At 38.9% G+C, this 24,778-nt stretch overlaps 1 protein-coding gene and 1 pseudogene across 3 annotated transcripts; both read right to left on the bottom strand.

Annotated features, from left to right (window-relative positions):
- Positions 1 to 2,795: 2,795 nt before the first annotated feature.
- Positions 2,796 to 10,952, bottom strand: gdf6b (growth differentiation factor 6b). Of its 3 annotated transcripts, none has more exons than XM_067411976.1 (3): positions 10,484 to 10,952; positions 8,833 to 9,737; positions 2,796 to 2,942 (listed from the first exon to the last, which is right to left on the bottom strand). In XM_067411976.1, the coding sequence occupies exons 1-2, from the start codon at positions 10,839 to 10,841 to the stop codon at positions 8,860 to 8,862; spliced, it is 1,236 nt and encodes a 411-aa protein (XP_067268077.1). In that variant the 5' UTR covers positions 10,842 to 10,952; the 3' UTR covers positions 2,796 to 2,942; positions 8,833 to 8,859. The 3 variants fall into 3 exon arrangements, with proteins under 3 accessions (XP_067268077.1, XP_067268078.1, XP_067268076.1); XM_067411977.1 differs by lacking the exon at positions 2,796 to 2,942 and having other exon boundaries at positions 8,286 to 9,737; positions 10,484 to 10,738; positions 10,873 to 10,940; XM_067411975.1 differs by lacking the exon at positions 2,796 to 2,942 and having other exon boundaries at positions 8,286 to 9,737.
- A 4,369-nt stretch (positions 10,953 to 15,321) lies between these two features.
- Positions 15,322 to 23,140, bottom strand: LOC137002130 (fibrocystin-L-like; annotated as a pseudogene).
- Between the last annotated feature and the right edge of the window lie 1,638 nt (positions 23,141 to 24,778).

Raw genomic sequence — 24,778 nt, 5'->3', positions numbered from 1 at the left:
CTTTGCAGACCTTTTTCCATGCTCAAATAGCAACATTATACATTAAATAAAGTTGAAAAAAGTTGAAAAGGTTTAGGTTCTCTTTAAAATTAAATAATATTTTTACACAAACGCAGCAATGACATTCTTTAACAAGCTTAAAATTGGTCACTGACATTACAATCAAGTGCTATACAAGATCATCTGACAGTCTGCTAACATATCTGATGAATGTGCATTGGGTTAACCAAGCTAATCCTTCACTAGTCGTTTGTGTACAGAGGCTAAGTAGAGCAGATTAACCTGTAGCCTTCCATTCTTTTAGTGTTGCCCGACCATCTAAACTCACCATTCCACTTTCCTTTCTGATGTTGACTTTACAAATGTCTTTTCTCAGCTCTCCATCCGTTCAGTTGACTCGTAGGTCGCTAACATTTGACTCTTTGTCAAGATGGCGTCTCCCCAAACACACAAGACAAAGGACCAAATCAGTGCAAACAGTCTTGACAAACAAAGCAGTCGCGGTATCTGTGTCACTAGTTAAGCTTATCTAATCAATGACATGAGCCTAACAGAATCAGATCAGTTTAAGCATTTTTAGTTTTCAGTCATACATACATCTCTGGTACACTTACATTTCTGTATTTCTTTGTACTGTTAAAGCTAATTTTGAAACTTAAGAGCACTTTTAATGTTGTAAGTCACTTTTACATTAAAGAATTGTTTTGTGGTTTTCCATACCACAAAAGCATATAGTAAACAAGTTTTCCAGCTCCAAAACTTAAAGTGACTGGTTATGAGATACAGAAGAGCCAATTCCATTTGGTTTCATTGATGTTAACGCGGCACGTTTGAATAAGTGTACATGATATTATGTACAGACCCTATATAGCCCCGCCCCTTTTCAGCACTGCGCTCTGATTTATATTTCCACAGCATGTAAGATCTTATGGATTTATGAATGAACCAATTATTTTAAAATCTTCCCGGTCTACTGACATTTTGTTATGGCATCTGCTTCAAACATTTCAATTCTCATGATAATTTTTGTTAACTCTACAATAAGTAAATCCACTTCCACCTGATAATGACTCTTCGACAGCAAAAATATACAGAGCTACTACAAAAACGTAAGTTCAGACACAGAATTATAAAGATGGCTGCACCCTTGGTTCACTGGCACATAAGGACCTTTTTGTTTGACCGCACTTTCACTATATATGTTTGTTGTATGGAAAAGAGCCGTCCTGACCTCATTAGTATTGATATTTAGGGTCCGAGCACCGATGGTGTGAGCACCCTATTGTAATTGCTCAGTCAGTTATTCTTCTTCTCCAAAATGAATCACATTTTTGAGGGCCTAAACATGCTCGAAAACTCATGAAACTTTGCACATACGTCAAAGTGGTGAAAATTTACATCTGATATGGATTTTAGAATCAGGTGTGACAAAATGGCTCGATAGCACCACCTACAAAATTTCAACGCTACGATTCACATACAAGTATGAAATTCGGTAGACAGATGTAACAGCCCAATACCTACAAAAAATTCTCTGGGTGCAAAATCTGAAAACCCAACAGGAAGTAAGATATTTAGAATTTTCTCAGCAAAAAGTGTTTGTGCCATTTCCAGATGTTGTACTTCAGCAAACTCATCCTAGAGCTTTAATCAGTTCAACATCATATTTGGTCAGTCTAATCTAAAAGCCTTTGCGATGTTAAATTGTGAAGATCTTGAGTTTTCGCTGAAGGGCATGTCCGTGGCAGCCTAACAAAGTTAAAGGTTTCGCCATGAAACAGGAAGTTGTTGTAACTTTGGCAGTAAGTGTCCGATCGATCTGCCCCAAACTTCACAAGTTTTATTAGAGTCCTGGCCTGAAGATATCTACATGGCAATATTCAGTTACAGTCATAGCGCCACCTGTGGACAGCAGGAAATGTCATGTTTTTCGCTGTGATTAACTCCTCATAGAGATTTAACCAGATCAACATAATATGTTATCAGTGTAATCTTAAGACCTTAGCGATGATAAATATCAAAGATCATGTGTTTTTGTTGGAGGACGTGTCCGTGGTAGTCTGACAAAATCTGATGTTTCACCATGAAAGAGGAAGCTGATGTAACTGTTGTAAGCTGTTGTAAACTTCACATGTGTGATAAGAGTCCTGGCCTAAAGACATCTATATGCCAATATACAGTTAGTCATAGCGCCACCTGCTGGCAACAGGAAATAGCATGCTTGACACTGTAATTCATTCCCATGAACACATTTCAGTATGCCACAAAGTACCAAACATGCTAGAAACAGGTTAAATCATGCAACACTTGGCTAAGAACTAATGTATGTGATTAACGCCACAAAACAGGAAGTTGTTGTAACTTATATGTAACTCATATGTTAACGGCATATGATGTCTGATCTGCTTCAAACTTCATGTTTGATAATAGTCCTGGCCTGAAGACATCAACATGGCAATATTCAGGTACAGTCAAAGTGCCACCTGTTGGCAGAAGGAAGTTTGGCACTTTGAAATGACTTTGCCATAATTCTCCTGCGTTTACTCGCTGACGTGCATGTCGCCCACTGTTCACTGTTTTCCTAAGGTCAACGGGGGGCGGTGAACCTGGGTGTGAGGGCCTTTTTATCGCTGCTTGCAGCTTTAATTTTAAGTGAAGTTCACAAAGTAATTTCGGGTGGAGTGAACTCATCTAATCTTTCAATTAGTGAAAATTCAAACAAAATTTCAAGAGGAGGGAACCCTAATCTTTCAATTAACGACCAGAGCATATAAGCAGCTACTCACCCTGCTCTGGCATCAGTTGTTTCGATATCCGTCCACCTACCCAACTCCAACTCCATAATTTAGGCATCTCATCTATCGTATTCCTTTTCCAGGCACTAGTAGTCCCTGGGGGGTATATCCAAGCTTGAGCTGAAGCTGATTCCTCGAGCCCCTCCACTGCGGACAGCAAGCAAAATATGCTTAACCTTATTAGCTTAAAGATTCTATGAGGAAACAAACTCGTGAAATATATTTTAAAATGTAATTTTTTCCTGTGATGAAAATGCTGAATTTCAAGAAATCATTACTCTAGTCTTCAGTATCGACTGCAGTACCAAGTCGGTACTGAAATTTAAAAATGTGATGCTTGTTGTTGAACGGATTCGTAAACACCTCTGATTGGCCATTGTGTTCACGCGCTCATCAGATATGTCTGTGATTGGCTACAATGATTAAGCGCTTAGACAGATAAACACAGGAGCGTTTGTACTAAAAAACATGCTGATTAATAGATGGTAGAATGTGGCTTGATAACATTCACTGAATCACTGTATACCATCCATCCACAGATGTCCTTTAGAGACGCACGACATTCCAGTCCATTGTTGTCCAGCAGCTGCATGGCACAGTGTGTCTTATATCTTCATGTGTTTTATGAGCGAGTGGGGACTGACAATGTGTCAGAGAGACCGAGATCTGGTGTAATAGCATCACGCACATTCCTTTCCCTTGTTCTGCCACGTTGATTGCTTCCTCTCCTTTACTGGATGTGTTAAATGCACACAGTGGCGAGAGACAAAGAGATGCTTGACCTTTGACCTTTGACTAAAAGCAAGCCTAATCTTAAGTTAGCATCCTTGGTTTTTGTCATTGTCTTTTCCCAGACAGAGAATGAATGCAACTTTGGTACCGGGGTCAGACCCGTTCAACTGTTCTCCGTTTACCAATAGATGTGAGTTTGTGTCTCTCTCTGTGTGTGTACGTTTTCCTTTCTATTCACGCAGTCACACAGCCCACCCAGGGAAGGTTGTGCTGAGTGTCTGTTGACCTCTTTTTCACCTTTGCTAAACACTGCAATTATCTCCCTTCAGCTCTTTACAGGGAAGGTACACAGATTACTTGGATCTTTGTATCTCGGGTTGGCATAAATGAAAGCAGGGTGCCGGGTATTTCTCTTTAGTAGACCCAGTTTTGAATTACTCTTTCCCGTCCCACTTGTCAGCTAGTGTTCTCACTGTGTAACCCAGACCAGTACTGGTGTAGAAAGATGAGAATAGTGAGCTGCACTCCTGTTAAAAATCTACCGGTCATAATATTATTGCTTAGTTTACATCTGTGTCTTTACCTTGTGATTAAGTACTCTCAAAAGTTTTAGCTTATCTACCTGTAAAAGGTGCTTAAAGGGTTAGTTCACCCAAGAATGAAAATTCTGTCATTAATTACTCACCCGTAAGACCTTTTTTTCATCTTCAGAACACAAATTAAGATATTTTTGATGAAATCTGAGAGGTACACAGTATGACTCGTCCATAGACGGCAATATAACCACCACTTTCAAGGTTCAGAAAGGAACTAAAGACATCATTAAAATAGTTGACATGACTGCAGTGGTTCAACCTTAATTTTTTGAAGCGATGAAAATACTTTTTGTGCACAAAAAACAAAACAAAAATAATGACTTTATTGAACAATCTCTTCTCTTTCCTGTCATAATCCTTACACAGTTGACGCAGTAAGTACAGTGAAGGCTTCTGTGTTTACGTCCGAATGCTGGCTCAGTATTGGTCGACGCTGTACACGTGAGCAGCACAACACATGCATGTGATGCTGACTCAGGAGCCAGCCAAAATTAGTTGCCGTTCTGACATAGAACCTGGAAATGCTGGATGTAAACAATGTATGAGAATGACACAGAAGGGAAGATATTGTTGAATAAAGTCATTATTTTTGTTTTGTTTTTGTGTACAGAAAGTATTCTTGTCGCTTCATAAAATTACAGTAGTCGCATCGACTGTTTTTAATGATGTCTTTAGTACCTTTCTGGACCTTGAAGGTGGTGGTTATATTGCTCTCTATGGACGAGTCATATACCTCTCGGATTTCATAAAAAATATGTTTGTGTTCCAAAGATGAACGAATGTCTTACATGTGTGGAAAGACATGAGGGTGAGTACTTAATGACAGAATTTTCATTTTTGGGTGAACTAACCCTTTAACATGTGCACTGAAGGTATTTTTAAGCACCCATTTTGCTGTAGACAAGATACAAAGGTGTCCTTTTTTAGGGTACTATGCTAGTTGCACCTCTAAAATGTCAATTTTTGACAGATAAGAACGTTAATAGCATTAATGCTGAGTTAATGTTTTCAAGCCTTAGATTGATGCTGATGAATATACTGCATATAGCACAATTATTTAAACTAATTACTAAATTCTTACTTTCATTGGAGGTACTAGATGAGAAATCATCACTTTATATATTCACACCACCATTCAAAAGTTATTTTAAATGCTCACCCAGGTTGCATTTATTTGAATAAAAAAACAGTAATATTGTGAAATATTACTGTAATTTTACTGTTTTCTATTTTAATATATTTTAAAATGTTTTTTATTCCTGCGATGGCAAAACAGAATTCTCAGCATCATGTCACGTGAGCCTTCAGAAGGCATTCTAATACGCTGATTTGGTACTTAAGAATTGGTGGATCCGAAAGGGTCAATATTCATATTCATGCACTTTTATTAATATTTATTTTTAATCATTTATGGCTTATGATTTATCAGTTTTACTTTTGCTTTCATATATTTATGTACTTCTACTCTATAGATTAATTCTTATCATATTTTCAAGTATTTACTTGTTATTGTACCCTTACGGTTATTTTATATTTGAGAGTATGATTGCTATGTTCAATTGTTCTTCAAGTGTTCTAGTGTGACAGGTCACGCTGACACGTTTGTGGTTAGACATTGGACGCCTGCCAAATACGGCAGAAGTGGTGTTTTTCAGAATTATTTCTCATTTGAATCTGATCAAAATATGTCTGTTATTTCTCGTGATGACATTTAAAAGGGTAAGATTTGCAAAATTCCCAAAGGGGGTCAAAACAACTCGTATCTATTTTTGACATTGGGTAAAACCATTTAACCTTTTCTTTTAACAAAAACATCCGTTTGTGTGGGATGTAAATTTCCCTATATGCTCATGGTATAAAGCTGACCGGCTCATTGATAATTCAGCTTTTTCCCTCCTTTGCTCTCTTTGGCTTCTACTTCTCGTCTCTTATCTGCAAATGTCTGTTTTTTTTTTTTTTTTTATCTTCATCTATTAGATACAATACTCTAAATTTTACAATACTCTAAATTTTATTATTAACTATTGACTAATACTTTATGATGGTTATTTTACCTTTTGGTTTTATTAAGTATTTTCATTATCGATTAAAGTTTGCGTGTGAGGCTAAATTTAATTGTAATGAATAACTAATTTTTCATCAACTTTATCTACTGCCTGGATCTCATTTTCTCAAGTTTTTGCATCAAGAATCATTTATTATTATTTATTTGAAAACAGTTGTTCTGCTTAAAATTTCAGTGGAAATCATGATATTGGACCCAAACTTTTGAACAGTAGTTTACAGTCATGGTCAGAATTATTGGCACATCTGTAAATATGATCAAAAAAGGCTGTGAAAATTAATCTGCATTGTTTATTCTTTTCACATTTTGAAATAATGTTTTTCTCTAAAACATATTGGTCACAATTATTAAGGAAATTTTCCAAAATAATTGTCCATGACTTCTTGTTTCACAGGAGTATAAATGAGGAAACACAAAGGCCAAATTCCATGCATTACAAAACAGATAAAACCAAAGAATATAGTTCTGATGTGCAGCAAAAGATTGTTGAGCTTCACAAAATAAAATGCTGAAAATAGCTAAAGCATTGAAAATTCCCATTTCCACCATTAGGGCAATAATTAAGAAGTTCCAATCAACAGATAATGTTACGAATCTGCCTGGAAGATGTCTATATAGTCTTAATGCACGGTGATGAGGATACTGTAGTTCGAGTGGCCAAAGACTCTGTAAGGATCACAGCTGAAGAATTGCAGAAATTACTTGAGTCTTGGGTTCAGAAAGCCAATAAATAAATAAACAGTTCAAACAGCACCTACATCACCACAAGTTGTTTGGGAGGGTTTCAAGAAAAATCATCTGATCTCATCCAAAAACAAACTCCAGCATATTCAGTTGTCAGACACTACTGGAACTTCAAACTGCACTGTGTTATTAAAAAGTACCCCTTGTTCCAATTAAGTAAGTACTGCTGGATCTTTAAAGGATTAGTCCACTTTTAAATAAACTTTTCCTGATAATTTACTCACCCCCATGTCATCCAAGATGTCCATGTCTTTCTTTCTTCAGTCGAAAAGAAATTAAAGTTTTTGATGAAAACATTCCAGGATTATTCTCCTTATAGTAGGCTTCAATGGGCACCAAACAGTTGAAGGTCAAAATTAGTTTCATTGTAGCTTCAAATTGTTCAACACGATCCCAGATGAGAAATAAGGGTCTTATCTAGAGAAACCATTACTCATTTTCTGAAAAAAATTGAAAATTATATAAGTTTTAACCATAAATGCTCATCCTGAACTAGCTCTCTTCTTCTTCTCTATTAGAATTCCGGCAGTATAGATACTGCTTAGTGTATTACTGCCCTCCACAGGTCAAAGTTTTGAACTACATTTTATATGCAATATGCTAGTTCAATAGTATATAACAATTAGTTCAAACTTTGACCTGTGGAGGGCAGTAATACACTTAGCAGTGCCTACACTGCTGGAATTCGAATAGAGAAGAAGAAGAGAGCTAGTTCAAGATGAGCATTTCTGGTTAAAACTATATAATTTTTTTCAGAAAATGAGTGATGGTTTCACTATATAAGACACTTATTTCTCATATGGGATCGTGTTGAACAATTTGAAGCTGCAGTGAAACTAATTTTGACTTTCAACTGTTTGGTGCCCATTGAAGTCTACTATAAGGAGGAAAATCCTGGAATGTTTTCATCAAAAACCTTATTTTTACACTGAAGAAAGAAAGACATGGACATCTTGGATGACATGGGGGTGAGTAAATTATCAGGAAAAGTTTATTTAAAAGTGGACTAATCCTTTAATGTTGTAGGCCTATTATTCTGCTGGAGCTCCTGGACAGATACAAATGTCAAGAGGAGTGCATCAACATGGACCTGGGAATCTGAAGGATCTGGAGAGATTCTGTATGGAGATTTATTTTCACAGCCTTCTTTTTTTTTACCAAGGATACAAATAATTCTGTCCAGGACTATATATTGAAATTATTAATTCAATTATTAAATATTAAAATGTCACACATTTTTTAATTATTAATCTAACATTAATTCAACGTAACCATTATGTAGCTGATGAGAAGCAATAACAAAAAGCCATTATTCAAGAAGAAATATTTAAGAAATATATTTAATTTCTTGGTATTTTATTGGAGGAATGATGTGGTTCACACTTTTTATGAAATATTTACACACCCTTTTATGATGTTAATCCCTCAAAGGAAGACATTTACACAATAATATGAACAATGAGGTAGATAGATACAATAACTAAAATAGCTTATTAGATGTGTAAAATATTACTGAATAAATGATAGCACTTAAAGAGAATATTAACTTAAATTAAAATTAGTACCTGTACAATTTTAAGAAATCATTTATTTACATATAAATCCATAAAATACAGCTATTTAAAGCAGGAATAAAGTTGTCAGGTCCACACAAACAATGTGAAGTATAAAATGCCCAGTAAAGTGGAAATTAAGAGTAATGTTTTCATGTACAGTAGCAGAATAACCAGTAAAATGTGGAAGATTTGTCTTTGTTCTTCCTCTTTTTGTGCTTGTATTCCAGTCCAGAGTCATAATTCCAGATAAGAGTTAGCCAACAGCTGTGATTACAGTATATCATTTCAGCTAAGGCTTCCAGTAGTGTTGAAGACACATGAGAAAGTCAGATACTTTTACTTACATTCCCTCATTAGTCTGAACAGCACATTCACCTGCAGCCGCAGGACTCCACCACCATGTCTTCATACTGCTTGTATACAACGTTATTTCCTGCGTCAATGTACAGGATGCTGATGGGACTGAGTTTGGAGGGGACGCAACAGCTGGGCGGCATGTTGCTGGGGTTCATGGAGTTCATTAGAGTTTGTATGATGGCATGATTGGTTGGCTCCAGGTGGGATCGGAGGGGGAAGTCACACATGCCCTCGCAGTGATACGCCTCATAGTCTAAGGGAGCAATAATCCAGTCATCCCAACCCAGCTCCCTGAAATTCACATGCAAGGGCTTTTTGCTGCACCTAGATTTGGACTTTTTGCCGTGCCTCTTGCCATGGCGGTTGGGTAGAGCGGTCCGTCTACTCCGTCGGGATTTCACGTGAGGTCCTCTTTCCTTCAGACCCCACAGTTTAATCTTCTCCCTCTTTTCATAAAAAATGCTTTGTCTCTTTTTTGACCTTGTGAAAACAACCAGTATGGCTTTCTTCAGTTGCGGGCGGCCATGTCTGTGAAATCCAAGATATTGCAAGTCAATTTCCCTCTCAGGATTATCTAGCATCGCCTTGAGCTCCAAACAGAAGCGGGTCCCGTGAGAGTGGTGCTGACGTTCCTTAAAAGTCTCCCACACGTCGAAAACCTCCCATTTTGGTTTATGTGCATCCTCCAGATCCAAGGTTTTGGAGTCAAGCACAGTGTGCGACTGACAGGAGAGCAGCTGTATCTCCACTGGGCCCGTCTCTGATGCTCGGAAAGTTCCGGAGATCTTTGTGTATATCCTCAGTTCAGCACCCAAGAGCTCCACGTTTTCAGAAAGTGTGGATACATCGAATAAGTATTTCTGTCTCCACAGTGGGGAGTTCAAAAGGTCATCTGGAACAAAGAGCACACATATTTAGTGACAGCGGCTGTACGTTTATTTACAATGTCAGTTAGAGAGGCATATAAAGAGGGAAAAAAAGTGTATTGATGAAGAACACATTTTCAACCAATTATATGCTGAAATTTCTTTCTTTCTTTGCTATAATAAAAAGTTGCATAAGTTAGATTAAAAATTAAGTTATATTTTAAAAATTAATTTTAGATAAAGTAGTAAAACGTCTAAAAATTATATTGTATTATAGCACTGTATTACACTTATTTTGACACTGGGTCTCATGTCTCATTTTCTTTCTTATCGGGCTGTGAATTTCTTTAGAATGTGAAATGAATGTTTGTTATCTTTGTCAAGTAAAAAATATATACTTTAAAACCATAGGGATCAAACTACTAAACAAACATATATTAGTAGGCCTATTTTCCCTATTTTTCATTATTTAACATTCAGGACAACATTTTTTTAGTCTTCTTTTTTTTTCTTTTTTCTTTTTTTTTTTCCAGTCCAATTAGGAATGATTCAAAATTATGACACATAACCCATTCACTACTTAAGGATTTATTCATTTAACTTTGCCACTTTATCTAATAGCAAAACAACAACTGGACGTTTTCCTAAAAGCACCTGTGCTGTAAATATGCTGTAACTATTCTGACACATTGAAAAGGGGAAAACAAATTTGGACAAAAGGCCATTTATAAAGCCTAAAGTTATCAGATTAAAAACAAATCAAACAACTAACCTTGTCCCTCGTCCACAAAACTCGTTATAGTGTTTGCGGCTTTTGACGAGCGGAAAAAACTCGCGTTCAGTCCCAGTTTTTCAGCCGCGGAAAAGGTCTTGTAGATGGAGATCATGTAATCATGAGGTTCAATTGTGTCCTTGATCGCCCGCTGTGACTGTATGTCTCCAGATAACGGTGATGCTGACAATATACTTTTGCCGTGTTTGGCTCTTCTGTGTCCATCAGCAGCCGCAGACCTGGACACTTTCATCCCTTTGGATGCGTTTGGAAACAGAGGATTTATTGAGTGAACACACAGAAAATGCAACAGGAAAGTAAAAGTCAAAAACATCCCAGATACTCCACAAGCACACATCTTGTAAATGCACAAGAAAAAAAAGAAGGACCTGCTTGGGAAAAACAGGAACACATCACATGTGTGTGGAGGAGCCCAGACTGAGAGCAGCTCCCTCTGAAGAACAGCCTCCTTAAGTACCGTCATGGCATTATTAGCTCCCACTCAATCCAAACAATACTTTAAAGACTCTCCTACACAGCTTTAGGATATTACTGTCCTCCTACATGTCCCCATAATTAGACATGCGTGATGTTGACAGTATAACATGTCTAAGTATGAATGTTTTATATTTTATTGATTGATTTGTAAGGTTTTATAATCAGAGCCAAAACAGTGCCTCATAAAATGTAAATATAGATCTAACTGCTGTGTATACTACGAGAAACGATTGAAAAAAAAAAAAAAAAAAGAAAAGAAAAAACGGAATAAAATGTCTTAATTTCTCTCTTGTGAATGTGATTGACAGATTGTGGTTTTTCCTCAGTTCTACAGGTGTCAGTGTGAGGATTGAGCACCGCGGGCTTTACCTCCCTCTAGTGGTGCAGCATAGTTTTGTTTTTCTTTTTTCCTGAGCTAGATTTTTGCGTGTAAATCAAGTCAGACGATTGGAAAATGGCCTTGAGTTATGTCATCCACACATGCAAAGTTGGTTGATAACATAACTGTAATAAAGTGCCATGGGAAGTCAAACTAACTGTGCTTAAAAAATATATAAGCTACTGAAAAGGTAATTTCCTGTTATCTAATGGAAAATCTGAAAGCCGTTTTTTTCACCGAATATCTGTCATTATTAGCAGAACACATTTCACACATGGGGAAAACCAACTATAATTCAATAAGGTCCATAAAGCTCTTGATTCTATGAATATGATAAAGTAGCATATTCTTGTAATTGATTAACTATAGCGTTTGTTACAATATTGATATAATTACAGGTAAGACCACTGATGGCTCTTCATTACCATACTTAGGCCAATGTTAACTTTTTTCTTTATTTTTTCAATAGCATTTGTTATGAAAAATAGCAACCTATACATTTAGAATCAACATAATGTCGGCCCAGATCCAGCCCACATCTGGTCCGTGTCTAATCCACATGTATCAGATGTGGCCCGGATCTGGGCCAAATTGTGTTGCTGTCTGAGACTACACAGTTGTTATATAAATCTTTAGTGAAAAATCTATTCCCTTAACAGATTATCTTTTTCTATAAATTATCTTTTTTATAAATTCTATAAGTACCACAATACATACAATAGAATGTGATACATTTTAGTAAAGGTAGTCATGAAAAAGCTTTCTAATTTACACTGAACAAAATTATAAATGCCAAACTTTTGTTTTTGCCCTCATTTTTCATGAGCTGAACTCAAAGGTCTAAGACTTTTTCTATGTACACAAAAGGCCTATTTCTCTCAAATATTGTTCACAAATCTGTCTAAATCTGTGTTAGTGAGCACTTCTCCTTTGCTGAGATAATCCATCCACCTCACAGGTGTGGCATATCAAGATGCTGATAGACAGCATGATTATTGCACAGGTGTGCCTTAGGTTGGCCACAATAAAAGGCCACTCTAAAATGTGCAGTTTTATCACACAGCACAATGCCACAGATGTCGCAAGTTTTGAGGGCGTGTGCAATTGGCATGCTGACTGCAGGAATGTCCACCAGAGCTGTTGCCTGTGAATTGAATGTTAATTTCTCGTCCATAAGCCATCTCCAAAGGTGTTTCAGGTATTTCGGTAGTACATTCAACCGGCCTCACAACCGCAGACCACGTGTAACCACACCAGCCCAGGACCTCCACATCCACTGATCGTTTGAGACCAGCCACCCGGACAGCTGCTGCAACAATCAGTTTGCATAACCAAAGAATTTCTGTACAAACTGTCAGAAACCGTCTCAGGCAAGCTCATCTGCATGCTCGTCATCCTCATCGGGGTCTTGACCTGACTGCAGTTTGTCGTCGTAACTGACTTGAGTGGGCAAATGCTCACATTAGATGGCGTCTGGCACTTTGGAGAGGTGTTCTCTTCACGGATGAATCTCGGTTTTCACTGTACAGGGCAGATGGCAGACAGCGTGTATGGCGTCGTGTGGGTGAGCGGTTTGCTGATGTCAGCGTTGTGGATCGAGTGGCCCATGGTGGCGGTGGGGTTATGGTATGGGCAGGTGTATGTTATGGACAACGAACACAGGTGCATTTTATTGATGGCATTTTGAATGTACAGAGATCCCGTGATGAGATCCTGAGGCCCATTGTTGTGCCATTCATCCACGACCATCACCTCATGTTGTTGCATGATAATGCACAGTCCAATGTTGCAAGGGACTGTACACAATTCCTGGAAGCTGAAAACATCCCAGTTCTTGCATGGCCAGCATACTCACTGGACATGTCACCCATTGAGCATGTTTGGGATGCTCTGGATCGACGTATACGACAGCGTGTTCCAATTCCTGCCAATATCCAGCAACTTCGCACAGCCATTGAATAGGAGTTGACCAACATTCCACAGGCCACAATCAACAACCTGATCAACCCCATACAGTAAAACTGCACATTTTTGAGTGGCCTTTTATTGTGGCCAGCCTAACTCTGTGTTCACACCGCTGGAGGCGAGAGCGTCAAAGTGACGCTAGTCATTCATTTTCAATGAGAGCCGGCAGCAAGCTCCGGCGAGAGCGGCGCGTCATGGACGGTGAGAGCGTCGAGGAGAGTTGAAATCAGGTTAACTTTATGGTAATGAGCTATGACGTGGTTCGGCGGCAACCAATTAGAATTTAGAGGTCCTCGCTTGAGAGGCTTCTGATTGGTTGACGCGACTTGTCATTTACTTTGGCTCTGCTTTGACCCTCCCGTCGGCGGCGGTTTGAACGAACAGTACAGCGTTGCTGGCAGGGCGGCCAAGGCGAATGTTGACGCTCTCGCCGGCGCCGGTGTGAACGCACGGTAAGGCACACTTGTGCAATAATCATGCTGTGTAATAAGCATCTTGATATGCCACACCTGTGAGGTCGATGTATTATCTCGGCAAAGAAGAAATGCTCACACAAAGATTTAGACAGATTTGTGAACAATATTTCAGAGAAATTTTCAGAGCCTTTTGTGTACATAGAAAATGTCTTAGATCTTTGAGTTCAGCTCATGAAAAATGGGGGCAAAAACAAAAGTGTTTATAATTTTGTTCAGTGTATGTTCGTGACCAATGATGCTTTCCCCTCTTTTCATCAGTCTTTTTAGTTTATGTAGCTGTTTTAAATGTTTTTAAAGTGGTACATTCTCAATCGAATTCAAATGGGTTGCACATTTTATCATCAGCATAGTGATAAGAACAGCTTGAGTAAATCTCATCACACTTTTGGAGCTCGCTAGTGAACTCGTCTACAGTGTTTTGGAGCAGCACTCGTGCAAAATTAAACAATTAGGCTTCAGTCATAATGCGCAGACAATTTGTCCGTTCAGTTCGTACGGCTTATAAAAGCTCTGAACGTTGATGAATTAGCCTGATTCTATAATAGCCTGATGTTTCAGTGTGGGCGGTGAGAGTACCGGGAACATGTGAGAAGTGCTGATACGCTACAGAGTAAAATATAGAAGTGCCGGTACTGTGAACTGGTGCATTCCAGCCCACTTCAAGCACTGCGTGGCTTTGCAGAGTGCTCTGAATGGAGGGTGGGATCTCATGCTTTTAAAGCTAGCTTGCTATTGCTAGCCTCTCCAAAATTGCCTACCCTACCTTTAAGGACTGAATTTTCATTTGATGCATTTATGTATCACTATAGTTAAATAGTTGATAGTTAAACTGTCACTCACATGAGATCACAGAAATAACAAACCACAACGATCCAATTTATTCCTGATGGACAAAAACAAGTCCCGCCCAACATTCGTTTCACGCGGATATATGATAGAACTAAGGAAGAAAAGATCACAACTTTGTTTTCATGCCAACTTTAATGGAAATGTTTGGCATCTATATATTCAAGAATTTAATGCAGAAAAAAAGACAACAGAAGTATGCTAGAACTTTTTATTGATGATATAAGAAAGTATAAAAATGTATAATATTCCCAAGTAAATAGGAATAGATTTAAATAAATAATTTAAAAAACAGTTACACTTTATTTTAAGGTGTCTTTGTTACACTGTAATTATACATTTAAGTACTGAGTAATATTAAGTAACTACATGTACTTACTATAGGGTTAGGATTAGGGTTTGACTTGGTTTTGGGTTAGTTGCATGTAATTATGCATGATTTATAGTTATAACTATAGTAACTGCATGTAACATATGTAACAATGACACTGTAAAATAAAGCGATACCAAAAAACTTTTGTTAAAAGTGTTCTATAGTCTCAGAATTAATAGTTGTAGCTTACAGATCATGATCATATGAGAAAACAACAAAAGTATATAGACAAAGGCAAATCATTAGAAGATGATGTAATAGATATAGATATAGTGCACTTCTTCATTGGTGTTAATTGCTCCTAGAGTCCCCTGAGCAGGAGGAGTAGACCACTCAACAGCATGAGCAGATACACAGGTGGTGATGAGACAGCTGGACTTGAGTCAAAGATGCTGGGAAAGTCATAGTCCATAGTGACGACCACAGAAGACGGCGTTGTAGGTGATCTGAGCGTAAAAGATCTTGACTCAGCCTTCCATTCATTCAGAGTAAAGGCCAACTTCAAGTTATCACCTGTAGAAGAGGTACAGAGAGAAATTCTCATAAATGCTTAAAATGACAAGTCACAGCAACCCAAAAAAATCTAAATAATATAATGGAGATGACTAAGATGTAAAGATGGCTTGTAAAGATGGCTAAGTCAGTGTAATTTGCCCAGCAGCCACTGAAAGGGATGGTGGTGTTTCCGTAAAGCCCCTCTGTTGGATTCCCGTTGGCATTTTTGAGCACAGCTGAGATGGTTTGAGTCGCCACACCTATGGAAAGGCAGTCATCCTGGAAACAGACATGCACAAAAAAAGATGCTCTCCTTATTCAATACCAGGTGTGGTTTCCTAGCAAATATTTTCAAATTAATATTAAAATATGAGCGGAGAAAAAGGAGGCACTTGATAATGACAGTGAAAGTAAATGTTACGTGTAGCCAAGTATGGTGTTCCATAACTCGGAATTTGTGCTCTGCATCTCAGCCATCTAATTGCACACACACTGTGAACACACACCCGGAGCAGTCGGCAGCCTTTTTTTTTTTTTTTGCTGTGGCGCCTGGGAGCAATTGGGGGTTTGGTGCCTTGCTCAAGGGCACATCAGTTGTGGGTAATAAAAGTGGAAGAGAAAACTTCCCCCACAAACATTTCCTGCTAATACTGAGTCATTACATTTACGATCACTGACATCTCTTAACAAATGACACACATCAGTTTAACACAGAAAGAATAAAGGCATAAGTTGTAACTTAGTGCCACTTAATGTCAAAACTGTGCTCCTCATGCACAGCTGTTACAACCAGCCCCTGAAAACTTGCATCATATATATATATATGATGCTGGGCTGAACGCTGAGGGGTCCGGGTGATGATCCAGCCACTGGCTGGACTGCTACCATCAGGGATGATACAGTCTTGACCGTCTCCACCTGGTTGTATTCACGGGTCACCTCCTGAGTGGCCATCTGAGAGAGAAACATTACAGTTTAAATAAGAAAAAGCATGTTGTGTGCTTTACTCTATGGCATATTTTACTGGATCTTAATCTGATAAAAATTGAAAGGGATATTCTGGGTTTATAGATTAAAGTTAGGGTCGGCAATTTTTATAAACACTTTTTGTTATACTGGTTGAAGCTCTCTTCACATCCTGATAGCAATCAATAATAGAAGTGGTCTAAATATTAAAACACGTGAATCTTCTGTGGAAGTCTCAGTACCAAAAATAAATAAATAAATAAATAAATAAATTGTCAAATAAGTCCAAATGCAATTAAACAATGTTCTATCTGTATGCCAACATATGTATTTCCATACCAGAGCGTTCCATAAGGCTATGCAGAGTTCTAGACAGACAGCCACCGAAACAGCAACCACCTTTTACAGTTCTTCCTGAACCAAAACAACAAGCTTATGCTGCGTTCAAGCCATCATTACTGTAATTATGAATTGGCAACCTGTGATGTTCTACCCGAAGCTGTTCACATCCTCATTTCTATGTCAAGGCTATCAATGCCAAAATGAATCTGCAGCAGTCAGGTCATACAAGTAAGAACTCTGTAAGTTGTTAATGTTCTTTATTGAATGTGTATCAAACTGCCAAAGTCATGTGATTTCAGTAAACGAGGCTTTGTTACGTCATAAGAGTTTCAAAATTTCAGTGGTTCACCACTGAGAGGCGTGATACACGCTCCAAACCACTGATTCAAAACAAAAGATTCATAAAGCTTTGAAGCTTCATGAAGCAGTGTTTTGAAATTGCCCATCACTAGATATTGTTGAATAAAGTCGTTATTTAGTTTTTTTGGCGCACAAAATGTATTCTTGTCACTTCATAACATTAAGGTTGAACCAATGTCTTTAGTAGCTTTCTGGGAACCTGAATTATCTTGCTGGCAAAGCAGGCCTCACTGAGCCATCGGATTTTATCAAAAAATATGTGTTCTGAAGATGAACAAAGGTCTTACATATGTGCAATGACATGAGGGTGAGTAATTAATTACAGAATTTTCTTTACTGGGTGAACTAACCCTTTAAAATAAGTTTGGTCATGTGATCTTATTAGCATCTTACATCACTTCAGGATGCACACTGGAAGAGGGTGGAGGAGGGATGATGCCCAGAGATGACACATTGAAGCCGATAGATTGCCCGAGACAGCAGCGCGGCCCAGATCATCATGCAATGTTCTTCAGGACCGCAAACTGTTGGTATTCTGCAGATGGTAAATAAATATTAAGACATTCTATTGCGATCTAAATGCTGTATTTGTCATTTATTATATTCTTGCTCTCACCTGTGGAGCTGTTGGTGGATGTCTGAACAGGGGGCTCCCTGATCTCTACCTGCACCGTCAGTCCTGTCCAGCGCCTCCTTCTCACATTAGTGCCCTCACGAACAATGTTGGTAATTCGAATCTTGTTTGCCGAGATTTTCAGAAATAAAGCCAGATTGGTGATCAGTTTTGCACCGAAGAACTCCGCCTCAGTCATGGCTGGGATGTTGAAGGCCAGGAACAAAACCGGGGAGGTGCAGGTTTGACTGGAGTTAAAACTGGGAACGTATTGCCCTGAGGAGCACAGAGAAGAATCAAAGGAAGAATTATGATGTGTTGTTTAGGTTGAAAAATGGTCTTCTGTCCTGCAGGTGGAGCTGTATTAACTTGCATTATTGTGTTGTTCTCTACCTGTATAAGTTGGCTCACGCAGAGTGTAGTCAGTTTTGTCCGCATTCCACTGAGCATTTGTTGGACCAACCAAAATATTGTTAACGTACACGTCCAGCCGCTGAGGGTTTGAGTAAAATACAGCCACCCTGACAGCCTGAGAACAACAGAAGATTACTGTAGTTAGGTTTCTACTGTAATATTATCAAAGTAAAAAAAAATAAATAAATAAACATGAAAAAATAAACATTGAATAATTGCAGATGTTTACACAGAACACACACACATATTTTAACAATTTAAATGTGTGTGTTCCTATTTATTTTGATGCAGTGTTGGATATATTTTGGCCATAATGTAGTTATTTATTTATTTTAGGATTCATTCCCAACTTAATTTTTCTGGATCATGTTTTGGATCAACTTTTGTAGCTTTTAAATAATCAAATATTAACAAATATGTAAAATAATATAGTAACAAAAATTAATAAACAAATGAATTCATTGATTGATATTGATTCATCAGTTCGTTTATTTTTAATATTCTGCACAATTCAGGTTTTTTAAAATAAAACAGAAGACAAAATAGAAATAAAATATTTTTAATAACAATGGAGAATAAAACCGATTAAAGATTGTTTTATCCTAATATGCCTTTTTATTGTGCTGTGTATCTTTTGTCAGTATAATTCATCTTACTGACTAACCTCTGTAGGTCCAGCATTCAGTAACATAAGTCTCAGCTTCTGTGGTGTTGTGCTGGTGAAGTAGATGTCAAAGGATTTATTAGTGGCCACAATGGCGTGGAAGAGAGATACTCGCTTCTGACACGTGTAGCTGGCGCACCAACCGTGGTCTTGTGGGCCTGGGACAAGATATTCACAGTAAGATTAAAATTCAACAATACACAATTCACAAGTTCACACTCACAATTAAACAGTTAATAGTATGCATATCAGATAGTAATAGTATGTGTATTTGGCGTGCTGTCTGAGGAGAGGGCTCCGAGCTCATTTTATAAACTTTGTTAATAAAACATCATTAAATCTCTTATGCATAAATTACTAAGTGTTACAAGGGGAGTTAAGCATCATACCATTCACCAAATCCACATATTTGTCCCCCAGGATGGCTACAGGTGAAAGACGCCTGGTCTCTGTGTCTGCATCCAAACTTTCGATGACCAGCATCCTGTAGTTGAGCCCAAAGCACTTGTAGCTCTGCCAGGTGTTCATGTATGTACAGTTGTCTCTGATCACACCTGCACAGGTAAAACAGCCACGTCATACGTTAAAAGAGCAATATTTTATTTTTTAGGTATTTCTCTTAGATCACTCTGAATGATGAACAGCCCTCAGATGTACTGCACCTTTGTAAGGAGCGATTTGATTCACAGGTATTCAGCTGCCGTTGAGAGAGGTGAGCATGACTTTGGGGATGCGGTAATCGCCCAGTCCATGTCGGGGATCCCCGTTCCACTCGTACTCAGACTGGGGCACCACTGCTCCCACTGCACCCAGGAAACTTCCATCCAGATCCTTCAACATCGTCTTCTTCTTAGCGTCACAGTCCATGTCCACACAGTCTGCTGGGTTCACCTTGCTAAAAATTAGAGAGAAACAAATCAATCAGTCACTTATATTTGTGCTCATCCCATCATTGATGTTCTCTGAGCCATACATTTTTAGGGCCAAAGCCAAAGGCTGAAGGCCCTATTGTTTTCCTTAGTAAAATATATTTTTTTCTGATTATTTGGGCATTTTTAGGGCCCTTAACATGCTCAAAAACTCTTGAAACTTTGCACACACATCGTAATCGTCGGCTATCAGGGCCGGGCAGAAGCTGGTACCCGGGCATGGCAGGGGGGCTCGACAGCGCCCCCCCTGAATGGTGCCTAAAAAATTGGTCCATATATCAAACATGCTTGCATGTATTTGTATGAAACTCGGTACACATATAGACCTCATCGGGCCTAACAACTTTCATGCTCTCTAAGTTATACGCCAGCTCAACAGGAAGTCAGTTATTATGGGTTGTTTGGAAAACGCATGCTCTGGAATTTGATATACTCCTCCTAGATGATTAATCCAATCACCACCAAACTCGGTCAGCATGGAGTTAAGACACTGAGGATGCTAAATTGTGAGCGGATTTTTGTTATCTCGAACAGTTTGGCTGTGGCAAGGCAATGAATTTATGGTGAGAAAAGGAAAACACAAAATGTGTTATAACGTCTACATACATTGATTGATTTTTATGAAACTTCACCTGTGTGTACGTTATAGGATGCTGATCACATGAATGTGACTACTGTGAGTCAAAGTTATAGCGCCACCAATTGGCAGCAGGAAGTGTGTCACTTTCAAAATGCTTTGTGATCACCCTATTTTTTTTACCCGTTTTGTTTCAAACTTCATCAGTGTAATGTCAATACACAGCAAATATAGACCTGTGAAAAGAATCATGATATCTCAAACACTGTTGCCATGGCAACGCATCAAACTTTAATTTCCGTTATGGATGCTTTTGAGATGCTTAGCATGCTTCAAATTGCATGAAACTCAATACAAACTTCAGAGATGTCAACCAGTAGACACGAGCAAAGCCGTAGAAACAGGTGGGGAGGAGGGCCTCTATAGCACCATCTTATGACAAAAGTGGGGGGGGTTAGTTTAACCTACAGTCACCAAACTCGGTACACATATTGTTCTCATTAAGCTGGACATAAAAACACACTGCAGATGATAACTTCACACTCATTTGATATTGAACCATGACACTATATCACTATTGGTACAGGACTAGTTTCCTAAATATTGTTCGAGTTACAAGAATTATTTTTACAATTAAAATTATTTTTAAAATGAATTATTTATTGATATAATTCAAATTTATTAAAATAAAATCTTTAAGTAAATTTCACATGATTATGAAAGTGGTTGTTTAAAGTAAACTTTCATAAGTGAGCAGAAAATCTACACATGTACCTTACCTTATTGCCTGAGACTGACATTAAAATTGTCTTTAAAATTGCAGGTTCTGTGATTTGGCTCTATTAATTAATTTTATTTTATTTTTTTATCTTATACCACACATACTGAAATCAAATGAAAGCATACTTTTGGTGCATAAGATTGGTGCACAAACAACAGCTCAGGGAGGTCAAAAAACATAAGAAGAGAAGTGTGAGGATTACACAACATCAGCGATCATTCATTGCTGACATTCACATTAAAGGATTAGTCCACTTTTAAATAAACTTTTGCTGATAGTTTTCTCACCCCCATGTCATCCAAGATGTCCGTGTCTTTCTTTCTTCAGTCGAAAAGAAATTAAGGTTTTTATTAAGGATTTTTCTCCATATAATGGACTTTAATGTGCACCAAACAGTTCAAGGTCCAAATGACAGTTTCAGTGCAGCTTCAAAGGGCTTTAAACGATACCAGACGATGAATAAGGGTCTTATCTAGTGAAACGATCGGTCATTTAAAAAAAAAAAAAAACTTTAAGTTTTATAAGCACAAATGCTCGCCTTGCTCTGTTCTGCGATGCACATTCGTGACATCACCTATGCAATTACGTTGAAAAGGTCATGCTTGACGTAGGCGGAAGTACCGAGTTTACAAGTTGAACGTGCAAATACTAAGTCAAACGGCATTTACAAAAAAAGGTAAAACAACTAATGGTTCTTCCATCCTGTGTTGTCAGTGCCATCAGACTGTCATACCCTTCTCCATCGATACAAAAACACCTCTAAAGGGGGTCGCACACCGGACGCGAAGCGTCACGTCTCTGACAGCTCACAGGTATCGCACACCAGCCGCACACATTATATACGTGCAAGCTTAATTTTGACTCGACTCCTGATAGAAGAGCTGCACAATAGGAGAGTTTTACGTCAACAGGGAAACTTTAAATATGCCTATGCTTTAATATTTTGCAATGAGGTTAGTGTACACCACAGTTCCTCACCACACTTGGACTTCATTTCCCATAACCCACTTCCCGGACTCATTATCCCGTCATTGCACTCAGCTGTTTTGTGTTTGGTCATTAGTGTCTGAATATTTATTACCTGGTTTGCTTCTGCTTTTGTGATCAAGGTTTTGTTTATGGTCACTGCCTTCTGTTTCTGTTTTCTTTGTTTTATGTGGACTGTTCTGTGCATTTTGACCCTTGCCTGTCTGGATTACGTTTATGGATTACCCAAATAAAACTGCATTTGGATCTAATCCTCTCGTCTCTTGGCCATTCCGTGACAGAAACCTTGATCCCTAATAGGTCCAGCAGTATGCGTTTCCGGATTCTTCCTCCAGCCACCATGAGGGAGCGAACGGCTCGTCTTCGGGCATTGATGGATCTATGCCAAGAGGGATGGGAGGTAGGATGCTTCGCCCAGATTTTTTGGCCGATGGCGATAGGGCTGGATTATAATGATGCAGCTCTGAAGGAGATTTTTAATAGGTGTCTTGATGACCCTCTGCCTCAATGGGAGATGGAAGAGCTTCAGATCTTAGATTTTTGGAGGTTCACTCAATATCTCCACCATTGGAAGCAATGGGCAACACAGAGTCAATCAGAACCCTTTCGTAGAGACTTTCCAACCGTGCATCCCTCAGTTAGTCAAGAACCTGGCTTTCTGAGTCCCACTGGTAAGCGCAGGTTAAGGCGAAAGAGGTCAGCCCGTGAGTCCGCTCTAGAATCCGCTCCAGCCCGTGAATCCTCTCCAGCCCGTGAGTCTCCTGAGCACGCTCCAACCTGTGAGTCCGCTCCAGAGCCCACTCCAGCCCGTGAGTCCGCTCCAGAGCCCACTCCAGCCCGTGGGTCCGCTCCAGAGCCCGCTCCAGCCCATGGGTCCGCTCCAGCCCGTGAATCTGCTCCAGATCCCGCTCCAGCCTGTGAGTCCGCTCCAGAGCCCGCTCCAGTCCGTGAGTCCGCTCCAGAGTCCACAGAGGAAGTGGGCACTGAGTCATCGCCTCACCCACGTAAAAGGAGGAGGAAGAAGTCTTCCTTCATCCTTCAAGGCCCGGAGGCCTCCCCAGAGCCCATTGTTGGCCCGGAGACTACCCCAGAGACCGTTCTTGCGCTACCCAAGTGCCTTGCCCTGTCGGCACCACCCAAATCCAAGGTGAGCATATGTGCTTATAAAACTTAAACTTTTTTATTTAATTTTTTTTAAATGACCAATTGTTTCGCTAGATAAGACGCTTATTCATCGTCTGGTATCATCTGGTATTGTTTAAATCCCTTTGAAGCTGCACTGAAACTGTCATTTGGACCTTGAACAATTTGGTGCCCATTGAAGTCCATTATATGGAGAAAAATGGACTAATCCTTTAAGTCTGGACTAATGGACTAATCCTTTAAGGCTGGATTAGATTTCTCAGAGCACTGTGGAGTTTGCACAAATAATAGTATATAATTTGATCGAAAATTTTTACAGAGGCTGTCTGAGAAAAAACACAGCCATCGCAGATTAGGATGATATTCTGCACTCATTTGAAATTGACTTATGACATTCTATGACATGAAAGTCATCTCAATTTAAATGATTTCATGGATGTGGCTGTTGTGGTTTGTGATCATAGGAGCATCAGCTCCTGCAGTAAATGTAGTGTGAATTTGACATAGTCCTTTTATGTTTAACCGTTTTAAATGCCCATTGCCCGCCGTGCACAGTTGCCCTGAAGCCACTGGGGTGACGGTGCCTCTGGGCTTTGGCCCATCATTGCTGCTTGCAGCTATATTCATTGTTGTCTTCCTAATTATATTTCAGAATTTTTTTTTCAGGGCTAATACTTTATTAACAGTAGGTATTTGACAGTAGGTCCAAGACTAATTTCATTAATGTTTAAATAGAAAATTTGTAATTTTGAAAATAAGTATATGAATATCCATTTTAAATAAATCTACAGGGGTTGGACAATGAAACACTGGCCAATATAGTGTTGGAGGTTTCACGCCTATATATACGCGGCCTGGTGGTCAGTCTTCACTAATTTTACATTCCATCAGTAAGAGCAGAGTGTGAAGGTTGAATTAGCAGAGCTATAGCACAGCTGTACATAAAACATAATGAGAGACATATCAGAGTTCAAAAGAGGACAAGTTGTTGATGCTCATCTCGCTGGCTCAACTGTGACCAGAACAGCAAGTCTTTGTGGTGTATCGAGAGCTATATCCAGGGTAATGTCAGTATACCACCACGCAGGACAAACCACATCCAACAGTAACTGTCGACACAAGAGGAAGCTTTCTGAAAGGGATGTCCAACTCACAGCAGAATTAAATTTGAGCCATTTTAGGGTAATTTGTAAGAGCTAGTCAGAAAATGTTCCCTTTCGAGGGAACTCGCACTGCGTCGGTAATTCGCCTCTGAAAACGAGTCTTTTTTTAAAAAGCTCCGACCAGAGTGGAGATTCTGAAAATCTTCGCTTGCACATTTGTATGTAAACTGAGACAAATGGGTGTTAGACAGCCAACGTCACAGTATGCGCCAGAGCTGAAAATTTTAGGATGTTCATCGCTGCTGTCACTCTCCGAATTACTACGTCTCTTCATCAAGGCTGAGACGACCGTCATGCGGTCCCTTGTCTGTGTCATAAAAAAAG

Source organism: Chanodichthys erythropterus, chromosome 15 (genome assembly GCF_024489055.1).
Source record: "Chanodichthys erythropterus isolate Z2021 chromosome 15, ASM2448905v1, whole genome shotgun sequence".
NCBI classification, from domain to species: Eukaryota; Metazoa; Chordata; class Actinopteri; order Cypriniformes; family Xenocyprididae; genus Chanodichthys; species Chanodichthys erythropterus.
The sequence above is the reverse complement of the archived record's forward strand: the minus strand, read 5'-3'. Positions and strand labels throughout refer to the sequence as shown.